The sequence below is a fragment of the Ahaetulla prasina genome, chromosome 10 (assembly GCF_028640845.1).
Source record: "Ahaetulla prasina isolate Xishuangbanna chromosome 10, ASM2864084v1, whole genome shotgun sequence".
Taxonomy (NCBI): Eukaryota; Metazoa; Chordata; class Lepidosauria; order Squamata; family Colubridae; genus Ahaetulla; species Ahaetulla prasina.
This window is the reverse complement of record NC_080548.1, coordinates 28055543-28083234: the sequence shown is the minus strand read 5'-3', so window position 1 is coordinate 28083234 and position 27692 is coordinate 28055543. Positions and strand designations below refer to the sequence as shown.

Sequence of the window (27692 nt, the reverse complement as noted above, 5' to 3'; positions counted from 1 at the left end):
AACAACAGCTATGCAGCTCACCAGCTCAAATCCCCCTGCAGCACAGACTAGACTGAGCACAACCAAGCCCCCACCAACACAGGACACACCCCCATCCAATCAGAGCACAGAAAAACCCCCATCCAATCAGAGCACAGCCAAGCTCCCACCCAATCAGTTCAAACCCCCACTAGCAGTTAAAAGGAAGAAACAGCTGCGATCACACATTGCTCCCAGAAGCACGAAGCTGAAGCCTGAAGATGACAAATGAGACTTTGTCGAAACGTCGCCAAGACACTTCCAATTTTACACGGGAGAAAACCCGAACAACCAAAGACCTATATACAAACACCCGTGAAAACCTCAGAAAACACACATATATATATATATATATATATATGTTTCCTTTTATTTAATCTTTTTTATTTCCTGAATAGCAAAAATCCATTAAAAGTTACCACCAGAGATAACAACAAATCAATTTTAACCTTGGTCAAATAGGCCAACCTTATATTCTTTTACTTTTGAACAAAGATCAAGATTGTTAAAAAGTAAAAGAAAGGAATACTGTTATTGTATGTTTACTGTACTTCCTTGTGTGGGGTATAGAATGATTGGTCCCATTACCACGTGGACCAAAAAGACTGACATTGCTACTTTTGATATTAATTCTTTAACCAAAACTTTTGTAACACAGGTAGTCCTCGGCTAACAACAATTCACTTAGTGACTGTTTAAAGTTACAATGGCACTGAAAAAAACTGACTTTTGGCCATTTTTCACACTTTTGACCGTTGCAGCATCCTCATGGTCACGTGATCAGAATTCAAACATTTGGCAATGGACTCATATTTATGACGGTTGCAGTGTCCTGGGGTCACGTGATCAACTTTTGCGACCTTATGGCAAGCAAACTCAATAGAGAAGCCAGATTCACTTAACAACCAGGTTACCAACTTAACAACTGCAGTGATTCACTTAAAAAACGTGGCAAGAAAGGTCGTAAAATGGGTCAAAACTCGCTAAACCACTGTCTCGCGTAACAACATAAATTTGGGGCTCAATTGTAGTTGTAAGTTGAGGACTAGCTGTACCGGAGCTTATGGAGGCTCTTTTGAGAGGGAAAAAGATCTGTATTGAAAACCAACATAGAAATCTGCAACAAACAGACAAATATCTTCTCTCAAGTTACAATGAGACAAAAAAGACAATACAAATCTTCTGTTTCTAAAAAAAAACTTTAGCGCATGTAAAAAGAACTTCTGCGGTGGCCTAGAGGTGGAGCTCTTGCCTCACAATCAGGAGGTTGTGAGTTTGATCCTAGGTAGAGGCAGATATAGGGTCTCCTGCTTGGGCAGGGGGGGTTGGACTAGATCAGGGGTCTCCAACCTTGGCAACTTTAAGACTTGTGGACTTCAACTGGCTGAGGAATTCTGGGAGTTGAAGTCCACAAGTCTTAAAGTTGCCATGGTTGGAGACCCCTGGACAGGATGACCTGCAAGGTCCCTTCCAACTCTGTCAATCTGTAAAAAAGACGGCATTGAAAATTAACCCAGGCCAAAGAGATAGAACATCTTTTCTCAGGGTGCCGTCCGCCAAGCAATGTCGGCTGGCGGCCCCCAGGGGAAGGGCCTTCTCTGTTGGAGCACCTACCCTCTGGAACGAACTTCCCCCTGGTTTGCGTCAATTACCTGACCTTCGGACCTTTCGCCGTGGATTGAAAACGTATTTGTTTATCCAAACGGGACTGGCTTGATTTTTAAATTTTTTAATTTCTGAATTTTAATAATTTTAACTGGGGTATTTTATTATGGGTCTAATTCGACGGTTTTAATTTTCAGCCATTTATAAAATATGTATTTTAATTGTTGTTTTAATTTGTACACTGTATTGTTTTAATTTGGCTGTACACCGCCCTGAGTCCTTCGGGAGAAGGGCGGTATAAAAATCTAAATAATAAATAAATAAATAAACATACCTTGACAGAACTGCAGACAGAGAAGACACAGGAGGACGAGTCCGACTGGTCGGAACCCAAGACAATGACCTTCCGATCCGTTTTTTGCGTAAAAGTCAGCTGCAGGGATACAGACAGTTATCGATGTGAGCATCACTGCTGGAAGGAGGGTGGGGGTAGAAGGGAAAGGGCCTGCTTTTCCAAATATGAAATGCCAAATCGAAAGAAAGCCCTTCAGATGTTGCTGAAGTTCAACCCTGGAACATCCAGAGGTCCCCGTAATCCCCATTCTCTGGACTAGAACCAAACGAACACCAGAAGGGACGTAAAAGACTGAAGACTGGCGGCCGTCTCCAGGAGAGCCTTCTACCAGGTTCGCCTGGTTCGCCAGTTGCGCCCCTTTCTTGACCGGGATGCCTTATGCACGGTCACTCATGCTCTCGTCACTTCTCGTCTGGATTATTGCAATGCTCTCTACATGGGGCTACCCCTGAAGTGCACTCGGAGACTCCAGTCAGACTCCAGAATGCAGCTGCGCGGGTGATTGAGGGAGCTTCACGTTGCTCCCGGGTAACACCACTCCTGCGCAGTTTGCACTGGCTACCTGTGGTCTTTCGGGTGCGCTTCAAGGTGCTGGTTACCACCTTTAAAGCGCTCCATGGCTTAGGGCCCGGGTACTTACGGGACCGCCTGCTGTTACCACATGCCTCCCACCGACTCGTGCGCTCGCACAGAGAGGGACTCCTCAGGGTGCCGTCCACCAAGCAATGCCGGCTGACGGCCCCCAGGGGAAGGGCCTTCTCTGTTGGAGCACCTACCCTCTGAAACGAACTTCCCCCCGGTTTGCGCCAACTACCTAACCTTCGGACCTTTCGCCGTGAATTGAAAACTTATTTGTTTACCCAAGCGGGACTGGCTTGATTTTTAAATTTTAAAATTTTTGACTTTTTAATAATTTTATTGGGGTATTTTAGTATCGGTCAATTTGACGGTTTTAATTTGGCCATTTATTGAATATGTATTTTAATTGCTATCTTAATTTTGTATATTTAATTGTTTTAATCTTGGCTGTACACCGCCCTGAGTCCTTCGGGAGAAGGGCGGTATAAAAATTTAAATAAACATAAACATAAACATTTGCACACTCAGTTAAGGGAGGCGAATATGGATTCCTCATATTGCGGAAAAAATAAATAAAAAAATAAAATAAAACTAATATGTGGTGAAGTCACTTGACTGAGTTTCTCCGACCGCTGTGTTTCAAAGCCCCCCCCCCCCAGAAAAGTTGTGCCTGTTAAAATTTCTATCTGCTTTGATTCATTAAAGCCATGGAAAAGGGGAACAGGGGAGCCGTCTTCATCCGGAAATGCCCTAATGTGCAGAGTCCACAATGTCCTTCTGAATGTGCAACGCAGCCTTGGATGCCCTCAAGAAATGATGTAGGGTCTCCTGCTTGAACAGGGAGGTTGGACTAGACGACCTATAAGGTCCCTTCCAACTCTGTTAATCTGTTAAAGAAGAGGGAGAGAAGTCCTAGAGAGGCTTACCTGGGTCACACCCTCCTTATTTTCTGACAGGTCCTCCCCGTTCGCTGAATACTCCTGGCTCATATCCATGAGGCGACTTTTCTCCTAAATGCAGACAAGCCGCAAGTCATTCTTTGAGATCGGGAAGCTATTTCACAACGTTTGGAGAAGTTTCTGCTGAAGCACCTCTCAGCCTGCTCTATCAGCTGCACTGTGCTGCCTGCTGATGTCCGGACTTAAAGCAGTGTTTCTGGCAATCTCATAATTCTCATAATCCCAAAATCTTTAACCAAAAACTTTCTACTATTGACCTCACCCTATTCCTAAGAGGACCATAAGGGGCGTGCATAAGCGCACAAACGTGCCTACCGTTCCTGTCCTATTGTTTTTCTTTCCTTCTTCCTATATACATATATGCTTATACCTCCTAATATTTACTCATATGTGTGTTTATATGCCATATAATCTTTTTGTATGATACTTACATATATTGTTGTGACAAAATAAATAAATAAACTTGAAGATATGTAGATTTCAACCTGAAGATGTGTGGACTTCAACAAATGTCCGGACTTCCAACTCCGAGCTCCCAGCTGACTGGGAAATTCTGGGAGTTGAAGTCCACACGTCTTCAGGTTGAAGTCTACACATCTTCAGGTTGCCAAGTACATTTTTAAATATTTAGTTGACTGAGTTTCATGTTTAATGAATAAAAGAGATAATGATAATAACTGTGTCTGACTCTAGGGGGCAGTGCTCATCTCCGTTTCTTAACATAGGGAGCCAGCATTGTCATTTCCATGGTCATATAGCCAAGGAGCACGGAAGGCTGTTATTTTCCCACCTCAGTGGTACTTATTTATCTACTTGCATTTACATGCTTTCGAACAGCTGGGTGGGCAGGAGCTAGAGCAAGGAATGGGAGCTCACCCGTAGTGTGGAGGGGGGGGTCTCGAACCTTTCCAGCTGACATTTTAAACCACTGAGCCAACTTAGACTATGAAGGATAAAATCTCATCCCAAAACTCAAATTCTCCTACACTCAACAAAGTCAAGGACCATCTGTAGTTGTAGTTCCCTTTTCCCAGCGCGACTGTAACTTCGAATAGTGGCTAAATGAATGGCTGTAAGTCGAGGGACTACCTATATTTCAGATACCCAGCTGGGAAGAACCAAGAATGGTCCATTCCATCAGCTCTTAAACCCATGCCTAGGTCAGCCAACATTTGGAAGAATAGATAGATAGATGATAGATAGATAGATAGATAGATAGATAGATAGATAGATAGATAGATAGATAGATAGATAGATAGATGATAGATAGATAGATAGATAGATAGATAGATAGATAGATAGATAGATAGATAGATAGATAGATAATCAAGAGGGTTTTGAGGGTAGGAGTTGAAACAGTTTATGTCCAGGATGCGAGGGGTGTGTAGATATTTTCACAGCCCACTTTTTGACTCGTACAGAATACAGGCCCTCAATGGAAGGCAGGTTGGTACCAATGGTTTTTTTAAAACGTTCTTCTAAAACTTTCGTCCTGCTCAAAGTCAGGAAAACTGAGCTGGCAGCTTCTAAAGTCACTGCCTGATCGCGAATTCTAATTCGATCGTCCAACAAGCCTTCAGTTCAAGAGGGACGTTTCTCCCCCAAACAAACCACATCCAGGAACCCAGCAAAATGTCACCCTTGCAATCTCACCGCAGATTAGAAAGAGAAGACGGTACTTGGTTGAGGGATTTAGAACTACCGCCTGCACATTTTAAAAGCGTGGGAAAGTGGGTAGGCAAAAAAAAACCAAAAAAAACCTGAGTGTGGAAATCAGGATACCCAAAAGCTTCTTGGCAGAGGACAAGGGATTCCTTACCGCATTGAGATGGCTGACAGCCTCTCCCTCCTCTTGTGCAAATCTCTGGCACACACCCACCATTTGTTCTTGTGTTAGAAGGGCTTGGCTTTCCAGCTTCTCCACTGTCTTCTGCATGGGTGGAGAGAAACTCGGTGAACGAAAAAATCTAGGATTTCAAGAGAGATAGTAATTCTCCCTACAGACAGCGCCTGTTCAAAAGCGACAGGTGCTGTTAAGAGAGAGAAAGAAAGAAAGAAAAAAAGAAATACAACTGTGGAATCGCCAACCCATTGCAAAATATTTTGCGGGTGATTCATCTACTTTTTTACAGGGATTTTGTGGTTAAGAGTGCGTATTGTCTAAAAAAAAAACACCGTACAGTACGGCTACAAAACCAAAGGATCTCAAGGCGAAAGCAATTTCGCCAGCCGCTTAAGATTCTTATAAGATAAAAGTAAACCCATTGTTTTCAATTGTCTTTCATTTTGAATATGACAAAATTCCAGAATGTCTTCAAAAGCAAACAGGCAAGAATTTAAGACTTGAACGCCCTAATTATGTACATGCTGCTTAGTTTTAAAGTCAGATTTCTCAAATGACCAAGTTACAGTTCAACCAGATCTAAGTTTGAAGTCAAAATAAAAGGTTTCCAGAATTATTTCCTATTATTTTGGTGCACAAGCTGGGATGTTCCTTTATCAATAACATCTATCACGAATTAACTCGAATATACATACGTGTTCCAGGATAATGTTTCAGGATCCAATCTGGGTCGATCATGGGGACCAGAGGTTTTCTCTTCCGAGCTTTCAGGCTGGTACTGGAGCCCATCTTCAGGGAACTTCTGTCTAGCTAGAACTTCTCTCTCTTGGACTTGTGCTGAAGCCCATCTTCAGGGAACTTCTGTCTAGCTAGAACTTCTCTCTCTTGGACTTGTGCTGAAGCCCATCTTCAGGGAACTTCTGTCTAGCTAGAACTTCTCTCTCTTGGACTTGTGCTGAAGCCCATCTTCAGGGAACTTCTGTCTAGCTAGAACTTCTCAATTTTGGTCTTGTGCTGGAGCCCATCTCCTGAGAACTTCTCTCTAGCTAGAACTTCTCAATTTTGGTCTTGTGCTGGAGTCCATCTCCTGAGAACTTCTCTCTGAAGTGTGTACTTTGAGCTGTTCTGTATGTGGTATTGTGCTTGTTGTGTGTGGCTTTTTAGATGTTGATTGGGGTGTTGATGGCTGGCTATCGACCCAGTTTGGATCCAATAACATCCAAATTTCTGCCCTTCTGATCATTTTGTAAAAGATGGCCTTATTTACTCGGTTTCTTCCAAAAATATTTGGTCAGTTTCCATAAATACTAAACGGCATTTCCTTTGACAGTGCTGGCTCAGCATCATTGGTAATGAAGTTCAACATAACTGGAAGAAACCAGCTTGAGGAGGACTTACTGGGACAATCGCGAACTGAAAACTGAGGGGAGAAATTGAATCAAAAGGATTAAGATGACCGCTTCTTACCTTCCTTTGGTTAATGCTGTTCTGCAACTGGGTGATTTCTTCAGTCAGGGCGCGACAAATGGCTTCTTTTTCCTCTTCTAGGTGGCTTTCGCGTTCTAGTTGTTGGAATTCCAGATCTTCATAACATCTCAGGGCTCCTTCTAGCATCTCAGATGTCTAGGAAAGAATTAATAGAATTCTTTATTAGCCAGGTGTGATTGGGATACGTGAGGAATTTGTTCAGTGGTGAAATCCAATTTTTTTTTACTACCGGTTCTGTGGGCGTGGCTTGGTGGGCGTGGTGTGTCTTGGTGGGCATGGCTTGGTGGGTATGGCAGGGGAAAGATACTGCAAAATGTCCATTCCCACCCCACTCCAGGAAAAGGATACTGCAAAATCTCCATTCCCACCCCACTCCAAGGGAATGATACTGCAAGATCCCCACTCCTAGGGGAAGGATATTGCAAAATCTCCATTCCTACCCCATTCTGGGGCCAGCCAGAGCTGGTATTTGCCGGTTCTCTGAACTACTCAAAATTTCCACTACCAGTTCTCAAAACTGCTCAAAATTTCCGCTACCAGTTTTCCAAACTACTCAAAATTTCCACTACTGGTTCTCCGAACTGCTCAAAATTTCCGCTACCGGTTCTCCAGAACCTGTCAGAACCTGCTGGATTTCACCCCTGATTTTGTCTTTGGTACATAAGCTCTTAGTGTACATAAAAAATACATTCATCAAGAATCATAAGATACAACACTTGGGTCTTGCATCTCTTAACTGCAACTAGGATTGTATTTGCACAACAATGGGAAAATGATGAGATTCTGTCTGAGGGGAATGTAATTAAGAAAATATTAGAATGTGCAGAAATGGATAGATTAATGCTCGCTATTAAGGATAAAGAAGAAATTTGAGTATTTTGATATGGGATATATTCTATCAATGGCTAGACAAGAGAAACAGAAGTTAGAAAGGAGGAGATATAAAAAGAAGAAATGTGAAAGTTGTTAAAAAATGATGCTAAGTATTATTGTTATTATATTATTAATATTATGGTGATAAATACTGCAACAAATATCTGGATTATGATTTTTTAAAAATTACTGTATCCAGATCACACACTGTTTGATGGAAATTGAATGTTATATAAATAAAACAAATAAAACATGGAGGGGGGAAGAATCATAAGATACAACATTTAGTGATAGTCATAGGATACTAAATAAGCAGTTAGAATCATACAGGGAAACTGAATAGAACAATATAAAGATACAAGCAAGAAAGTTATAGTCATAAGATACAAGCAAGAAGGTTATAGTCATAAGTAGAAGAGCAGCTACCATCCCTGGATTTTATCTTCTCAAAGAGCACCTTCCAATAAATTTTAAAAAAATGGGTGCATCTCAGGGGTGAAATCCAGCAGGTTCTGACATGTTCTGGTGAACCGGTAGCGGAAATTTTGAGCAGTTCGGAGAACCGGCAAATATCACCTCTGGCTGGCCCCGGAGTGGGGTGGGAATGGAGATTTTGCAATATCCTTCCCCTGCCATGCCCACCAAGCCACACCAGGCCCAGCAAGCCACGCCCACAGAACCGGTAGTAAACAAAATTGGGATTTCGCCACTGGCGCATCTGATTCAAAACTCTGCAAAATCCAAAATCCAAGTGCAATCTTCCCTCAGATGATGGGACACACGACCACGACTGAAGTGCTCCCACCAGAAACAGACCTCTTTATATTCCAAAACTCAGCACATCACTCAACCTAGGTAGGATCGCGTTGCCAATTTTGACCGATCTCAACAAGCTAAGGCAGGTCAGGCCCGTTCGAACTCACCGTGAAATTTCCAAGATCAGAGACGAGACTAGGAAGTCAAAGCAACGGCCCAGAAGAAGACAAGCGCTAAACACCTATTCTGTCAAGAGATCATTCCCGTGTGATTTATGGACACGGACTATCTCCTGCTGAAGGTTGAATTGAACTGACGTACACTGACCTCCTGTAGTTGCTTCTGCATTCGTTCCCTCATCGATTCCGGCTGGTTGTTCAGATGGATCTGAGACTCGGCATGTTGCCTCTGGAGCTCTTCTACTCTCTGACGTTCTCGTTGTAGACGTGCCTTCTCCTGCCGAAAGAGAAGGAGGGCAGGGTAGCGTCACTACCTGTCCATGGGCAATGTAAATCTATCCAGCCACTCCTGCTAGTAAGAATAGATACACCTTCCTCACCCAGAGATGATCGGAGCTCTGATAAGACTGCCTGGGAGGCCTTCTTCTCACCCGATGGGGTAACCTCGGAGTTGCATTGAACAACAACTCCCCTACTTGCTAGAGGCAATCAGGAATTCCAGCAGGTAAATGAGCAAGCTGGAATAGGAGGCATGGATTACTAGGTTCATGGAGTGCGGGGAATCTTCGGCTAACAACCATAATTGGAACTGGAAATCGTGTCGTAAGACAATACGATCATAAGTCAATTTCTGGCCTTTTTCATGGCAGTCATTAAGCGAACACTGTAGTAGTTTAAACCAGGGGTCTCCAACCTTGACAACTTTAAGCCTGGTGGACTTAAACTCCCAGAATCCCCAGCCAGCAAAGCTGGCTGGGAATTCTGGGAGTTGAAGTCCTCCAGGCTTAAAGTTGCCAAGGTTGGAGTCCCCTGGTTTAAGAGAACAAATTTATTTGAATGGAGATATATATATATATATATATATATATATATATATATATATATATATATATATATATATATATATATATATATATATATATATATATATATATATATATATTTGCATTTATATCCCGCCCTTCTCCGAAGACTCAGGGTGGCTTACACTATGTTAAGCAATAGTCTTCATCCATTTGTATATTATATACATAGTCAACTTATTGCCCCCAACAATCTGGGTCCTCATTTTACCTACCTTATAAAGGATGGAAGGCTGAGTCAACCTTGGGCCTGGTGGGACTTGAACTTGCAGTAATTGCAGGCAGCTGCTGTTAATAACAGACTGCATTAGCAGTCTGAGCCATAGAGGCCCCATTTTGGCCAGAAACTAGCAAAAAAGTCAGAAACAAGCACCAAAACTTCATGAATTGCAGCAGGAAACTGCATGAATTGAACACTGCACGAATCGAAACTTCCATGAACTGAATAGTCCTTGACTTACAACAATTTGTTTAGTGACTGCTTAAAGTTACAACGGTACTGACAAAACTAACTTATCATGGTTTTTCTCGCTTAACAACAGTTCCAGCATCCCCATGGTCACGTGAACAAAATTAGGACCCTTGGCAATTGACTCACATTTACGACGGTTGCAGTGTCCCGGGGTCATATGATCCTCTTTTTGTGACCTTTTTTTTTTAATTTGCATTTATATCCCGCCCTTCTCCGAAGACTCAGGGCGGCTTACACTATGTCAAGCAATAGCCTTCATCCATTTGTATATTATATACAAAGTCAACTTATTGCCCCCCCAACAATCTGGGTCCTCATTTTACCTACCTTATAAAGGATGGAAGGCTGAGTCAACCTTGGGCCTGGTGGGGCTTGAACCTGCAGTAATTGCAAGCAGCTGCTGTTAATAACAGACTGTCTTAGCAGTCTGAGCCACAGAGACCTTCTGAGAAACAAAGTCAATGGGGAAGCTTAACAACCGTGTGGCTAAATTTAACAACTGCAGTGATTCACTTAGCAACTGTGGCAAGAAAGGGTGCACAATGGGGCAAAACTCACTTAACCGCCGTCTTGCTTAGCAACAGAAATGTTGGGTGCAATTGTGGTCGTAAGTCGAGGACTATCTGTAGAGTCCCATGACAGCAAGGGCCGGGCAGTTTTATGCATGTATTATTCAGCCGTTCATTTAGAAAATGCACACAGCCAACCAGATTAAACATATACATTTGGGCAGTGTACAATAACAATCTCCAGACACAAAAATAAAATTTAAAAAGCAATGAGGCACCGCAACGAACTCCTAACACAACTGCTCAACCAAAGGGCAGGTGTGGCAACTGGGAAACCAGCCAAGTCTGCAACCTTCTGGAAGGAAGAGGGGGAGTTGAGCAGGGGTGAAATGTAAAATTTGTTACTACTGGTTCTGTGGACATAGCTTGGTTGGGAGGGTTAATGTGACTGGGTGGACGTGGGCAACTTTTTTTTTTTTTACTTTTAAAAGCATTTTTTCGACAACCTCTTCGAAGCGGTTGTAGAGAAAATGCTTTTAAAAGGCTCCTCTGACGATCACAGCTGAGTTGCCTGATTGTCAGAGGCTTTTTTTTTCTTTTAAAGGCAAAAAAAAATACTTTTAAAAGAAAAGAAAAGCCTCTGACGATCAGGCAACTCAGCTGGGATCGCCAGAGCCTTTTAAAAGCATTTTTTAACAACCTCTTCAGCCAAAGAGGTTGTAGAAAAAATGCTTTTAAAAGGCTCTGATGATCCCAGCTGAGCCGCGCGATCATCAGAGGCTTTTTTAAAAAAAACTTTTAAAAGCATTTTTTCGGCTGAAGAAAAAATGCTTTTAAAAGTTAAAAAAAACCCTCTGCTCAGCTGGGATTGGGGGGGGCAGGGATTTTTGCTACCGATTGTCCGAACCACCTGCCGCCATCGCTACCGGGAGCATTTTACCCCTGGTGCCACCATAGAGAAGACTCTCTCTATTGCATTGTTTCTCAACCTTGACCACTTGAAGACGGGTGGACTTCAACTCCCAGAATTCCACAGCCAACAGGCCGTCTGTGGAATTCTGGGAGTTGAAGTCCACCTGTCTTCAAGTGATCAAGGTTGAGAAACACTACTGTATGGAGTATAGACAGAGGCACTCCAGTCTTAAATATTGCTCTCCCTGAAATCTACCAATTAGAAAAGGAGAGGCTAGCTTAAAATAAATCCCTGTTTTCTATTTCCGTGGAATTTGTCAAAAAGAACCGCCATCAATGTACGTCCATCTCCCTCAAGTCTGAACAGCAGGTTCAGCAGGCAGAAGTCGGAAAGCACTGATCAGTAAAGGATTCTGGGAGAAAGCATGAACAATTCAAGCCGAGTCAGAAAAATGGGAATTTTGTCCTGTATATCTGTTGCTCTTTTCACATTGGCTGCTTGCAGAATAAAAGATTGCTAGAAATGGGGAAAGCTGACATTTCATTAGCCGGACTATTTATCCCAGGATGGGGGGAATCTGAGAATTGTAACTGAGCGACATCTGGAGGAGAATGAGTTCCTCATCCCAAAATGGTCTGTTTAGTTTAACATTATTTAAACTAAACAATATGAATTGAATAAAATGAACAAATCGTTTGTTTTAATAAGCGTAGATTTTCAGGAGGGCAGGCAAGTGTTTTTTTATATCCCCTAATATATTCCTTCCTTCCTTCCTTCCTTCCTTCCTTCCTTCCTTCCTTCCTTCCTTCCTTCCTTAACATAACATAACATCAGAGTTGGAAGGGACCTTGGAGGCCTTCTAGTCCAACCCCCTGCCCAGGCAGGAAACCCTATACCATCTCAGTCAGATGGTTATCCAACATTTTCTTAAAAATTTCCAGTGTTGGAGCACCTTCCTTCCTTCCTTCCTTCCTTCCTTCCTTCCTTCCTTCCTTCCTCTTTCTCTCTCTCTCTCTTTTCTTTCTCTCTTTCTTTCTTTCTTTCTTTCTTTCTTTCTTTCTTTCTTTCTTTCTTTCTTTCTTTCTTTCTTTCTTTCTTCCCCTTTGGAGATGACCATAGAGCAAATCAGTTTTCCATGACTGATGAGATCAGGGATGACCCCAGCATGCCATAGAAAGTAATACCAACAATTGTTAAATACGTAGTAGTAGAAGAAAGCAGCAGAATAGAATTGATCCCACAAGGTTGCCTCCTTGTATGGATAGTATCATTCCATAGTTTGGTCACTAGGTGGTGCTGGACTTGATAAGACTCTGTTTTCCTATTCCTGTCGTGTTGTCAGGCCTAAGCCCAAAGACAACACAAAGAGTGCAGTTCAAGTGCAGTTCCTGATCTGCTTACACCTAATAGACAGATTCTTGCCAGAGTAAAGTTATAGCCCTCTAACCTAATAGATATACCCTGGGAGATTTTGGAGTGTGAGTACCTTGATTCTTTTCTTCCCACTCCCATAAAGTTCAAGACCATGCAGTCTCTTGTCTTTGAACCCTCTCTGGAATGTAACTGGCTACTCCATGAGAAGCCACAGTGCTATTGTTGACATTCACACACACACACACACACACACACTCCTTCTCCAGGTGCACATTCCATCGCACCTGTTCTTTGCCGGAGAAAGACATTAAAATTTCTAACGAACTTCATGGCATTCGTGCCCTCTCATTATATCCAACTCTCCACACTTCGCCAAGCTAGTTTGCATATTCATAACATGCAAAATGACAGAAAAGAAACATAAAAAGACAGAGATGGAGGAATAACTGGACGGATGAGTTGGGAGGCCTTAAGAAGCCAGAATCCTCAGCTGTGTTTTTATATTTGCTCTTTAAAGCTTAGATTGCGATGGACACTATTGTAGAGAGTAAGACCGATGACCTTGACGGGAGATATGTGAGCTATGTACCAAAACAACAAAGGGAAAGACATACATTAAGTTCAAAACAAACAGAAATATGCGGAAGAGACTCTGATGGACACCTCCCTAATATAAGAAGAGGAAATAGAACAAAGCTGGCTGAGGAACTCTGGGAGTTGAAGTCCCCAAGTCTTAAAGTTGCCAAGGTTGGAGACCCCTGAGATAGAGCACAATCAGTCTAGCATGGTTGTTATTGTAGCCTCCCTCAACAAAAGTCATCTTAGCCTTCCTAGGGAGTTGAGTTCTGGTCGGGTCTCTCTAGTGGGATTCAACACTATAATGTATAAAGTGGTGCAGTGGTTAGAATATTAGAGTACTGCAGGCAAACTCTGCCCACAGCCTGGAGTTTGATTCCTGACGGGGATCAAGGTTGACTCAGCCTTCCATCCTTCCGAGGTCGGTAAAATGAGGACTCAGATTGTTAGGGGCAATATGTAAATAATGCTTGCATTGTATATCATCCAGAGAGTGTTGTAGAGCAGGGGTCTCAAACCCCGGATCGTGGCCCAGTAGTAGGCTGTGACCCATTTGGAAACAGGATGCACAAGCAGCAGGTAAGCATGTGTGCACAGCTGTACTTGTGTGAGTGGTGAGCTCCATTTGTGGGAGCGGCGGCTGCATGCCTGCCACTCACACAGAACCATCCCCTCTCCTCCCACCCCTGGTCCCATAAAGCTGGAAAGGTTGGGGACCACTGCTGTAAAGCACTATGGGGTGGTATGTAAGCCTATATGCCAGGGGTGTCAAACTCAAGGCCTGCGGGCCAGATCTGACCCATGGGGTGCTTAGATCTGGCCTGTGGGGCCATCCTGGAAACAGTGAAAGACCAGCCCGTGGTGCCTCTGCCCGTGAAAATGGACCACGTGTGGCCCTCCTGACCTCCATTTTCACTGGCAAAGGGTTGCAGGAGGACGTCCCAGCAGAAAACGGAGCTTGGGAGCCCATTTTCACTGGCAGAGCGCTCAGGCCATCACAGGTGCCTCGCCCCCCCCCCACCGACATGAATGACATCAAGCTGGCCACACCCCCTGCCACGCCCCAAAGGTCAAACACAACCCTGATGCGGTCCTCAATGAAATCAAGTTTGATACCCCTGCTATATACTATCCCTGCTGCTATAGAGCTGTGATGAAAAGCACACTAGCAAGGCATGCAACCAAAACAATGATGATGATGATGACGACAACAACAACAACAACAACAACAGAGTTGGAAGGGACCTTGGAGGTCTTCTAGTCCAACCCCCTGACCAGGCAGGAAACCCTACACCATTTCAGGCAAGTGGTTATCCAACATTTTCTTAAAAATTTCCAGTGTTGGAGCATGCTGAGTCTTTCAGGAGAAGGGCGGTATAAAAATCTAATAAAATAAAATAAAATAAATAAATAAATTCACAACTTCTGGAGGCAAGTTGTTCCACTGATTAATTGTTCTAACTGTCAGGAAATTTCTCCTTAGTTCTAAGTTGCTTCTCTCCTTGATTAGTTTCCACCCATTGCTTCTTGTTCTACCCTCAGGTGCTTTGGAGAATAGTTTGACTCCCTCTTCTTTGTGGCAGCCCCTGAGATATTGGAAGACTGCTATCCTGTCTCCCCTAGTCCTTCTTTTCATTAAACTAGACATACCGAGTTTCTGCAACCGTTCTTCATATGTTTTAGCCTCCAGTCCCCTGATTTTTATGAGATCATTAAATTATAAAATCGTAAGGTCTGAAAAGATCTTGAAGGCCTTCCAATTCACTTCCTGCCCATGCAGGGCTCCTCCTGCCATTCCAGAGGAGTGGTAGTTCAGACTGGACATTTTCCAGCAAAGTTTTGACGAGCCATATGTCCGGGAAGTTATGAAGACAGAGGCCAAAATATCAACAGCCCTTCTGATAAGAGGAAATTAAGGCAGCCAAAGGATAAAATTCAAGAAGGGAAGAAAAATAAGGGAGAAGAGATCAACGGGGTTGTTAGAGCATAAAAGGTTAACGGTCAGTCCAGCTGGACAATGACCTTCGAAAGAGATACAGACATCACAAAACATAAGTCCTTCGCTTCCAGCAGTTTGAAGTCCCCCCAGAGAAGCGGAGGCCCATTCTCCACAGCCAGCATGGGAATTCAGTAGAAATAACTTTGCTAATTTTTCAAAGCAGCCTCTTTGTTTTTAATTTACACATCCTGAGCCCCAGAGGGAAGGCGGGATAGAAGCTATGAGACTACTACTTGTTATTTCAGCCACCGGTAGCTGGAGAGTAATGAGGGACCTACTACTGAAACCCAGCATAAAGGAATAATTACAGTACTTGCAAGCCAGTTGTAAGTTAAAGGAAGGGAGGCAACTGTTTTAAACTCAGGGATGGCGCTAGAGCAGGGGTCTCCAACCTTGGCAACTTTAAGACTTGTGGACTTCAACTTCCAGAGTTCCTCAGCCAGCTTTGCTTAAAGTCTTAAAGTTGCCAAGGTTGGAGATCCCTGCGCTAGAGGATTAAGCTGTGGGCATTTTGGCTCCTCTTCAGGCCTTTTTTGGGGCAACCATCCTGTCCTGCAACTCATTTTGAAGCAAGATCCAACCATCCGCTCAACTGACCTCTGCTTAAGGAATTGGAAGAGGGACAAGCTATGATCGACTTCAGATGTCCTGATCCAGTCCAGAACTGAAGCTACAATTAGAGAAATTTTTTTTCGGGGGTGGGTGGGCGGGAAATCGTAAGAAAACTGCTGAAGAGCAGTCGCTCACCTTCTCGCGTTCTTCACGACACCTGAGCTCTGTCTCGACGAGACGTTCCTTCAGTTCCACCAGCCGTTCTTCCTCCCGCCGTAGCTCCTGCCTCTCTTCCTGCAGCTCGCCTTCTAACAAGGCACCTTCCAGGTCCATCTGCCAAGAAGAGGAGGAGACAGGTCAGGGGAGCGTTGCCAAAACATCTTGACGTGCCCCGATGTGTGTGCTGACTGACTGACGCAACGTCAACACAGCTACGGGGAAGTGCAGAGAGAAGAACTGGGAGAATCCGAGCAGGCAAACGTCCACATTTCCGGCCCAGAAAATGGCTCCTTCCACTGAGGTGAAGCACCTTCGGCGTTGGATGATGGAGATTTCCTGTCCAAGGGAGGAAACAAGTCCTTCTCTTCGTCCTCCTTCTATGTCGCCTCTCTTCTTCCTCAATGGCTTGGGTGTGGACCACTCAATACTGGTTTTACAGGTGTTGATTGTTGTCCAATCAACAACCTCATGGTGCAGGGAGGGAACCGAATAAGCTAAGGTGTACCTCTATATTCAGCTCTTTCTTCCGATGATGCAGCTCCTTGAGCCGGTTTTCAAGAGCCGAGATTTTGCTCAGAGCCGCACGCTGCTCGTCTTTAGGATCACCACCAGCGCTTCCACTATGAAGACCCTCATGCTGGGGGAGAGAAGGAGGCAGACTCAGAAGTTGCAAGGCCTAACGTTGCAATGGTAATAAGGCTTCCTAAATTAGAAAACCCTTTTAGCAGTATGGACACAGCTTATCGCAGTTTACATTTTTTAAATGATGATTCAGGGTGACTGACCTTTATATTCTTGTTCAGAGTTGAACTCTGAGGGTCAGCTTTTTAAAAACGATATTTTATTTTATTTCATTTATTTATTTATTTTGCCAATCATGTATAAGATAACAGGTAAAAGTATAAACATAATTTGGATCAGGGGTGAAATACTCCCGGTTCGAACCGGATCGCTTGATCCGGTAGCGATGGCAGCAGGTGGTTCGGAGAACCGATAGCAAAAATCCCTGCCCCCCCCACTCCCCAGCTGAGCCACGCGATCATTAGAGGTTGTTTTTTTTTTTTTAGTTTTAAAAGCATTTTTTCGGCTGAAGAGGTTGTAAAAAAAAAAGCTTTTAAAAGGTTCTGGCGATCAGGCAACTCAGACCCCTTTAAAAGCATGTTTTCTACAAGCTCTTCGGCCGAAGAGGTTGTAGAAAAAATGTTTTTAAAAGGTTCTGGCGATCAGGCAACTTAGCTGGGATCGTCAGAACCCTTTAAAAGCTTTTTTTCCCTCTGGCGATCCCGGCTGAGTTGCCTGATCATCACAGGCTTTTAAAAGCATTTTAAAGCATTGATCAGATTTCAACTTCTATCCTCAAAACGACGTTATAGAGCAGCGATGGCTACCTTTTTGCCATTGCGTGACACACACACACACCCGCCCTCCCCACCTCCTGGCACGCGGTGGCAAAAAGTTTAGCCATCACTGCTCTATAACGTCGTTTTGAGGATAGAAGTTGAAATCTGATAAATTTTATGAGTTGGGCATTAACAAAAAGAAGAATTCCGGACCACAAACGCGTAAAGCTTCTTAGCACTGGGTGCCAATACTCACCCCATTTTGAGCGCTCTCTGTGCTACTGGCTTCATCCTCTTCCGCACAGCCGCCGAAATGGCTGCCTGACGGAGAGTCGTTTTCCAAAGAAACCGAATCCCCTTCGGCACCGCTCTGAGCAGGGGAACCCTCGCAATCCGGCGACCGGCTGCATTTCTGCTCATCCAGAAGTTGTCCCTTTTCCAAGGCTGCTGGATAAGGATACAGCTCTCCTTGGTTGAACAGTCCCATCGCTTTTTGGGGTTGACGGCTCAACAGCGCATGGTCCTTGCTGGGCCCTGCAGTTATAGAATAGAATAGAATTTTTTTTTTATTTGCCAAGTGTGATTGGACACACAAGGAATTTGTCTTGGTGCAGATGCTCTCAGTGTACATAAAAGGAATAGAATAGAATAGAATAGAATAGAATAGAATAGAATAGAATAGAATAGAATAGAATAGAATAGAATAGAATAGAATAGAATAGAATTTTTTATTGGCCAAGTGTGATTGGACACACAAGGAATTTGTCTTGGTGCATATGCTCTCAGTGTACATAAAAGAATTGGAATAGGAATGGAATTGGAATAGGAATAGGAATAGAAAACAGAACAGAATAGAATAGAATAGAATTTTTTATTGGCCAAGTGTGATTGGACACACAAGGAATTTGTCTTGGTGCAGATGCTCTCAGTGTACATAAAAGAAAGGATACCTTCATCAAGGTACAACATTTACAACACAAATGATGGTCAATATATCAATATAAGTCATAAAGATTGCCAGCAACAAAGTTACAGTCATACAGTCATAAGTGGAAAGAGATGGGTGATGGGAACGATGAGAAGATTAATAGTAGTGCAGATTTAGTAAATAGTTTGACAGTGTTGAAGGAATTATTTGTTTAGCAGAGTGATGGCCTTCGGGAAAAAACTGTTCTTGTGTCTAATTGTTCTGATGTGCAGTGCTCTATAGCGTCGTTTTGAGGGTAGGAGTTGAAACAGTTTATGTCCTGGATGCGAGGGGTCTGTAAATATTTTCATGGCCCTCTTCTTGATTCGTGCAGTATATAGGTCCTCAATGGAAGGCAGGTTGGTAGCAATTATTTTTTCTGCAGTTCTAATTATCCTCTGAAGTCTGTGTCTTTCTTTTATGAAGCATAAGAGGCAGTTCCGTCATAAATACGAGAAGAATTTGATCAAATGGCAGTAAAAAAAAGAAAAGAAAAGAAAACCGAAGAAGGCTCCGCCCTACTGTATAGGTAGTCCTCGACTTACGACCACAACTGAGCCCGAAATTTCTGCTGCTAAGTGAGACAGTTAAGTGAATTTTGCCCTGTTTTACGATCTTTCTGGCTACAGTGAATCGATGCATTTGTTAAGTCAGTAATTTGGTTACTGGGTTCCTCGTTGACTTTGCTGGTCAGAAGTTCCCAAAAAGTGATCACATCACACACACACACACACACACACCAGGATACTGCAACGGTCATAAATAAGAGGCAGTTGCCAATCATCTGAATTTTGGTCACGTGGACTGTGGGAATGCTGAAATGGTCATCAGTGTGAAAAACAGTCATAAGTCACTTTTGTCAGCGCCACCGTAACCTCAAACGTTCACTGAATGTAGGGTTATAAATTGAAGACTCTCTGTATGCTGTAGATATCTCGGTCATAGGTAGGAAAAGATGGCGTTGCTGGAATTCTTTTAATTCTAGCCTTTCGTTATTTAATGATGGCGTCTCCTTGACAAACTTTCTTGCAAAAGAAATGGCCTTCAGGCTAAGAACAAGCGGCTGGCATGTTGGCTGACTACAATTCCCATATTGTAGGCCGGGCCAGCTGGGCTCTTGGAAATTATACTTCAGCAATAACTGGAATACCATAAATTTCCCACTATGGTCTAGCCCAGGGGTTGGCAACCTTAAACTCTCAAAGAGCCACGAAAGTCCTAACCGGAAGCCCCCATTCAATTCTGGAGCCGACCGGAAGTCCGGTTCCCCCATCATAGACTCCTCCTAGCGTGGAATCCTTTTTCCTCTACCGACTGCAAGCCGGTCCCCCCACCATAGAGTCTCATCCTAGCGCGACGTCCTTTTTCCTCTATCTGTCCTAACCGAAAGCCCTATCAATTGTGGAGCCGACCAGCAACAGGGAGCCGCAGCAAAGGAATGAAAAAGCCGCAGGTTGTTGACCCCTGGTCTAATCCAATCCTTTGAGTAAGTCCACAAATCAGCTACCAGCCAATAATATAGATAGACCTTGACTTAGGACCAAAATTGAGTCCAAGATTTCCGTTGCTAAGCAAGAGAGCTGTTAAGGGAGTTTCGTCCCGTTTTACGACCTTTCTTGCCACAGTTGTGAAGTGAGTCAGTGCAGTTGTTAAGTTAGTAGCACCGTGTCGTGTCCCACTCCTCCGCTGACGGCCGGGTCAGGGAAATCCGAATCAGGCGTGCCTCTGCAGAGCTGCCAAAGTCCTAGCAAAATCCTCAGGGCAGGCAGGAGACCAGAAAGTGACTTCAGCAAGATATGTTTAGACTTTGCCTGACTCAGAGAATGCCAGAAAGCAGGTCCTTTATATAGGCCATGGGGTGTGGCTCCATGACTCAGCACTTATCCAGGCCTGCCCCTCCCTTCCTTCTGTTGCCTCCGCCTATCAAGTCTTCTGACGCGAGGGTCACTCCAGTCGGCAGCTGTTGGCAATTGACCTCCCTCAGGCTCACATGCTGTGGAGGAGGGGGAGGGGTCTAGTTGCTCCGTTTGCCTGGGCATGGAGCCAGGGCTGGGGGCTGGAGGCACTTCTTCTTCCTCAGCCTGTCTGGGCATGGAGCCAGGGCTGGGGCCGGGAGGCATACTAGGACATTTCTCAGCGTTCGGAAGCGGATAAGAAGACCCCGGCTGCGGTGAGAGCGGGCAAGACACAACACACCGTTGTTAAATGAATCTGGCTTCCCCATGGACTCTGCGTGTTAGAAGTTTGCAAAAGGGGAATCACATGACCCCCGAGACATTGCAACCATCATAAATATGAGTCAGTTGCCAAGTGTCCCAATTTTGATCACGTGACCATGGGAATGCTGCAATGGTCGTAAGTGTGAAAAACGGTCATACAGTAAGTCACTTTTTTCAGTGCTGTTGTAGCTTTGAACAGTCACTAAACGAACTTTGTAAATTAAGGTCTGCTTGTAAATGTTCCCACCTAGATAGAATTCCCAATCAGCTATGCCAACATTGTGCTAATTACAACATTCTAGGCAATGGTGTGTATCTGCAGGCTTGCGTGTGTTTGTGTGTTTGTATGTCCTACAAGTTGAATCACGCATGTTATTCTTTTATTCCTTTCGCTCTTTGTATTATTATTATTCTTTAAAAAAATATTTTTATATCATTAAACTGTTATCCGCCCTGCAGCTATTTCTGCTGAGGTCCCTGAGGTGGAGTTCAAATATTCCAATTCGCAAAACAGAAAAGAAAAAAAAAAACGTGAAAAAAAATTGGAAACGATTGAACGGAAAGAAGGTTTTGATCTGTTGAAAGCTAGTTATTATCCAGTCGGCCCCAAACCTTCAGGGGTTTTATATGTTAAGGTCTACATGCTGGCTGTTGTGTTAATCTGTCCCACTCCCTCTCTGTGGACACTTTTTTAAAAAATTCTTACGTAAATAAACAGGCAACAAACTGGTTCTGACATTCTCAGAATATCTGGTCTCGGGAGCAAGAAACGCCCTTTGAACACAAAAGCATCTCATAAGGAGAAAAAAAAAAACCAGAGCCATTAATTAGATTAATACAAATGCCAAGCTAATCCCTCCAGCTGAAGGATGCAAGCTGGAGCCGGCAGCTACAAAGGTAAGAGAAGACCTTTCTTAAAACCATGAGGCATCTGCCAAAATTGCTCCTCTAGCTTTGAACAATCTGATCACATTTATTTCCACCTGATGGGACCATATCTCTTAGGACAGCAATAGCTAACCTTTTTTATTATTTTTTTATTTATTATTTGCATTTATATCCCGCCCTTCTCCGAAGACTCAGGGCGGCTTACATTGTGTAAGGCAATAGTCTTCATCCATTTGTATATTATATACAAAGTCAACTTATTGCCCCCAACAATCTGGGTCCTCATTTTACCTACCTTATAAAGGATGGAAGGTTGAGTCAACCTTGGGCCTGGTGGGACTTGAACCTGCAGTAATTGCAAGCAGCTGCTGTTAATAACAGACTGTCTTAGCAGTCTGAGCCACCAGAGGCCCTCGTCGTGTGCCGAAAGCACACACGTGCTGGCACCCATAATGCAATGCGTGGACGACCTCACACACACACACATGTGCACGCGACACCCCCACACTCTCCCCACCCCCGTGCATGCATGCACGCCCCCCCCACCTCCAATTTTTGGCCTAGCAGGCAGGGGTTAAATGCTCCCGAATGGGACTGGATCGCGCGATCCGGTAGCAATCATGGCTGGTAGTTCGGCGATCTGGTAGCAATGATGGAGCGAAGCTCCACCCACCCACCTGGGTGTCATGGTTACATAGCCACGCCCACCCAGTCACATGACCCCGCCCACCAAGCCACACCCACCAACCCATGCCCACAGAACCGGTAGCAAAAAAAATTAGATTTCCTAATTATAAATTAGATTAATTTCCTAATTAATTATTAATTAATAAATTTATTAATTAATAATAATTGGGAAATTAATAAATTTTCTAATTATAAATTAGATTGCCTCCCTGCAGCCTCCTGGGCCCAAAAACAGACTGTGGGATGCCCCCAGTGTGTGAATGCACTCACCCACCATATCTGCAGCCCGGCCTAGTAATGGCTGCAGCTCAGGGGTTAGGGACCCCTGCCTTATGATGTTATTCAGTCATGTGAGGTAGATAGAAATCCATAGGTTCCCCTCAAACATACGTGCTAGTCATTCCCGACTCTAGGGGGTGGTGCTCATCTCCGTTTCAAAGCCGAAGAGCCAGCGCTGTCCAAAGATGTCTCCATGGTCATGTGGCCAGCATGACTCAACGCCAAAGGCGCATGGAACACTGTTACCTTCCCACCAAAGGTGGTCCCTATTTTTCTACTTGCATTTTTTATGTGCTTTCGAACTGTTAGGTTGGCAGAAGCTGGGATAAGTAACAGGAGCTCACCCCGTTACGCAGCACTAGGGATTCGAACGGCTGAACTGCTGACCTTTCGATCGACAAGCTCAGCGTCTTACCCACTAAGCCACTGCGTCTCTTTTGAAGAAATCCATAGAGGCGGTTATATCTTATTTCAAGCAGCTACACATGGGATGGCGAGGAGCACCATGCTTGGAGCAGTAGTGATCCTTGGTCTTTTGACTTCAGGAGGAAAAAAGCTGTCAGCAGGCTAACAATGGTAGTTATTGGCACACGGCTCAAGGCAATATGGATTTCGTCAGCCTCACCTGCTTAAGCCAAACAGCCCAGTACATGTTACATTGGGGAGATGATTGCAGAAAAATACATTGGATACTTCCCAGAAAATTGCAGTTACTAAGTGTTGTACGTGCAGATTAAATAAATAGGAATAGTATATGCTGGTATCTAACACACAATGAAAGAAATAAAATTCTGAACCCTAGTCCACTAGAAAACTTACTTTCTAAGAAAGCTTATTGAAATGAATAAGCTTAATTTAATTTTAAGTAAACTCATCAATTATTGTCTCTTTGTTGTTTTTATTTGGATGTATTTTAAAACAGCGGTCCCAGGTTTAGACATGACTGGCTCAAAGGGGCGTGCATAAGAGCACAAACTTGCCTACCGTTCCTGTCCTATTGTTTCTTTCCCTATATATATATATTTAATTTTGTCATAACAATATACACAAGCATAATACAAAAAGATTATATAATATATAAACATATATATGAGGAGAAAACAAGGAAGTATAAGCATATATATATATATATATATATATATATATATATATATATATGGAAGCACGAAGCTGAAGCCTGAAGATGACGAATGAGACTTCGTCGAAACGTTGCCAAGACACTTCCAATTTTACACGGGAGAAAACCCGAACAACCAAAGACCTACATACAAACACCCGTGAAAATCTCAGAAAACAAATATATATTATATACATATATATATATGCTTATACTTCCTTGTTTCTCCTCATATATATGTTTATATATTATATAATCTTTTTGTATTATGCTTGTGTATATTGTTATGACAAAATTAAATAAATAAAATAAAATAAATAAAGTCTTGCCTTTGAGTTTCCATGGCTGAGGGTGACTTAGAACCTGGGTCTAATTGCTTCTTATCCAACTTTTTCATTACTATACCATCCTGGCATCTCTAAGACCGAAGACACCTATTGTGGCCCTTAAACCACCCCACCAAATTCAAACGAAGCTGCAAATTCTGGGGTCGCCTCACTCGGCTGTTGTTCTTGGAGGTCACAAAAAAACATGTTGATATCTGCAGACATAATGCTAGAGCTTAGAGGTCATTCCAGGAATTGTCTTCTGTGTATCTAATTAGGGACAATAAACCTCACTTGAAGAGCGCATGTGTTTCTCCCTTGTTATCCCTCCTAGCTTGTTCCTTTCCACTTGAGATGCCTTCATGTGGGACAAAAATAATAACAAGGTCAGTGTTTTTTCATAGATGCCAAGAAGCAGGCTGAGAAGTGCCCGAAGAGCAGCAGCCATCTTGTGAAGAGCTAGGGAAAAAAACCCACGATTAGGGCATCTAATGGAGGCCTTCATGCTCCTATTGCTGTGAGCCCCAATTCCAAGATGAAGATCGGTGGATGGTGAATGGTGACTTTCAGTTTTGGCTTAGCAGGCTGTAGGAACTACGGTAGTTACTACCTGTTTTGTAACCCAAGGCTCAAGGACCAGATTCATGTATTAATTAATTGTGGGCATCTCCTAATTGTGCCAAGTTATGATGTTTTGAACTCTGCTTTGTTTAATAAACCATCATTGTCATAATTAAGCAGAGTTCAAAACATCATAACTTGGTACAATTAGGAGATGCCCACAATTAGGTGGGCAGGCAGTGCTTATTCCTTCCTTCCTTCCTTCCTTCCTTCCTTCCTTCCTTCCTTCCTTCCTTCCTTCCTTCCCTCTTCCCTCCCTCCTTACCTTCCTTTCCTTTCCTTTCCTTTCCTTTCCTGTCCTGTCCTTTCTTTTCCTCTCCTCTCTCTCTCCCTCCCTCCCTCCCTCCCTCTCTCTCCCTCCCTCCCTTCCCTTCCCTTCCCCTCCTCTCCTCTCCTCTCCTCTCCTTTCCTTTCCTTTCTCTTTCTAAACAATACCGGTAGTCCTCATTTAGTGACCATTCAAAATTACAACGGCACTGAATAAATTGACTTATGACCATTTTTCACACTTATGACCATTTCAGCATTCCCCCATGGTCATGTGAGCAAAATTCAACTGGCTCATATTTATGATGGTTACAGTGTTCCGGGGTCGTCACGTCATCGCTTTTTGAAACTTTCTGACAAGCAACATCAATAGGGAAGCGAGGTTCATTGAACATCCGTGTGACTAACTTAACATGAATCACTGAACAATTGTGGAACGAAAAGTAGTAAAAACGGAGTAAGTCTCACTTAACAACTGTCTCACTTAGCAACAGAAATTTTGGGCTCAATTGTGGTCATCAGTCCAGAACCACCTGTACAGAGATTACGCAAGACCCAACAATAACCTATTTGAAACTTGGCTTGTTTTGAAACTGTATGATATGCCTTGATGTCTTGTGCAAAGCCAGTCTTTTCTACTAATTTATGACTGAGCAACTGATGGTTGGGACAGTCAGCTCTTGGCCCAGGACACACGCTTCTCTGGTGTGCCAGTGGCACAGTCATAAATGCCCATCAAACAGGGTGTAGTCACCTTCCTAGGGAGCTCCGTCACCCCAATAGGGACTCGGAGGCTGCTCCTTCCTGTAATGTTGCTAATACTACGTTACAAAACCAATACTACAAACACGTTGCAACATCCAGATCGGATCGGGACCTCGCAGAGACAGAGATGGAAGAGAGGAGGAGGTGCATCCTAACCTTTGAGAACTGCTCAGTGGCCGTGCGCACAAGGGACAAGCTAGTTGGGTTGATCAGATCTAAACTTAATTCCCACTAACCCACAGTGTTGCTCAGCCTTGGCAACTTTAAGATAGAACACAGAATAACAGGGATGGAAGCAGTGGTGAAATTGACATTTTTTTTACTACCAGTTCTGTGGGCGTGGCTTGGTGGGCGTGGTGTGGCTTGGTGGGCGTGGCAGGGGAAGGATATTGCAAAATCTCCATTCCCACCTCACTCTGGGGCCAGCCAGAAGTGGTATTTGCCAGTTCTCCGAACTACTCAAAATTTCCGCTACCGGTTCTCCGAACTGCTCAAAATTTCCGCTAGCGGTTCTCCAGAACCTGTCAGAACCTGCTGGATTTCACCCCTGGATGGAAGGGACCTTGGAGGTCTTGTAGTCCAGCCCTCTGCTCAAGTAGGAAACTCCTACACCATTTCAGACAGATGGTTGTCCAATCTCTTCTTAAAAACCTCTAGCGATGGAGCATCCATGATTTCTGAAGGCAAGCCGTTCTACTGATAGATTGTTCTCACTGGCAGGAAATTTCTTCTCAGTTCTAGGATGGATCTCCCTTTAAATGAACTTCTATCTGTTACTTCTTGTTCTGCCCTCAGGTGCTTTGGGACAATACTACATGGGGAATTCTGGGAGTTGAAGTCCACACATCTCAAAGTTGCCACGGCTGAGGAACACTACCCTGAGCCACGATGGCGCAGTGGTTAGAGTGCAGTACTGCAGGCTACCTTTTTTCTTTTTTTTTCTGAAATTTTTTTTAATTTATTTTTAAACATAAAAAAAAGAAAACTCATCAAATCAATTTCTTCTACTTCTGACTGCTGGCTGCCTGCAATTTGGCAGTTCGAATCTCACCAGGCTCAAGCTTGACTCAGCCTTCCATCCTTCCTAGGTGGGTAAAATGAGGACCCAGATTGTTGGGGGCAATAGGCTGACTCTGTAAACTGCTTAGAGAGGGCAGTAAAGCACTGTGAAGCAGTATATGTTTATATAATGTTTCTATAATGTTGTACCTTGATGAAGGTATCCTTTCTTTTATGTACACTGAGAGCATATGCACCAAGACAAATTCCTTGTGTGTCCAATCACACTTGGCCAACAAAAAAATTCTATTCTATTCTATTCTATTCTATTCTATTCTATTCTATTCTATTCTATTCTATTCTATTCTATAAATCTAAGTGCTATTGCTCTCCTCCTCCTCTCTCTCTCCTCCTCCTCTCCCTCTTTTGCCTTCTTTTAGTCTTATAAATAGCTCTTGTGGTGCAGTGGTGAGAATGCAGTATTGCAGGCTAACTCTGCCCATGGCCAAGAGTTCAATCCTCACAGGCTCAAGGTTGACTCAGCCTTCCGTCCTTCCGGTAAAATGAGGACCCGGATTGTTGGAGGCAATAAGCTGACTCTGTAAACTGCTTAGAGAGGGCTGTAAAAGCACTGTAAAGCGGTATATAAGTTTAAGTGCCATTGCTATTACTAACCCTTAGTGCTGAACAGGGGTCAGTGGGAACGCATGACGTGTTCACCCAGCTAAACATCAGCTCAGCAGGTTGGCTAACTAGGTTAATACAGGTAATCCTTGACTTACAACAGCAATGAAAAAAAGTGGCTTGCGAACATTTTTTCCACCTACGACCACTGCAGCATCCCCATGGTCACGTGATCAGAATTTGAACACTTGGCAACTGGTACACATATTTATGACTGTTGCAACACATTTTGCAAAATTCTGACAAGCAAAATCAGTGGGGAAGCCAGATTTGCTTAACAACCATGTTACTAACCTCTGCAGTGATTCACTTAACAACTGTCTTGCTTGGTAGGATAAATTTTGGACTCAAATGCGTTCACAAGTCATAGACTACCTGTCTATTATATTGTGTGAACCTAG

The 27692-nt window shown here is 43.5% G+C and overlaps 1 protein-coding gene across 1 annotated transcript in view; it reads right to left on the bottom strand.

Annotated features, from left to right (window-relative positions):
* The window catches only part of PHLDB3 (pleckstrin homology like domain family B member 3), a 49843-nt gene that overhangs the window by 13145 nt on the left and 9006 nt on the right, over window positions 1-27692 (bottom strand). Inside the window, exons 2-9 of the mRNA XM_058195007.1 lie at window positions 17729-18006; window positions 16638-16769; window positions 16109-16246; window positions 8804-8932; window positions 6827-6982; window positions 5336-5446; window positions 3484-3567; window positions 1958-2056 (exon numbers count right to left, since the gene is read on the bottom strand). Coding sequence (XP_058050990.1) covers window positions 1958-2056; window positions 3484-3567; window positions 5336-5446; window positions 6827-6982; window positions 8804-8932; window positions 16109-16246; window positions 16638-16769; window positions 17729-17959 — 1080 coding nt within the window. The 5' untranslated portion in view covers window positions 17960-18006. The remainder of the gene's footprint in view (window positions 1-1957; window positions 2057-3483; window positions 3568-5335; window positions 5447-6826; window positions 6983-8803; window positions 8933-16108; window positions 16247-16637; window positions 16770-17728; window positions 18007-27692) is intronic.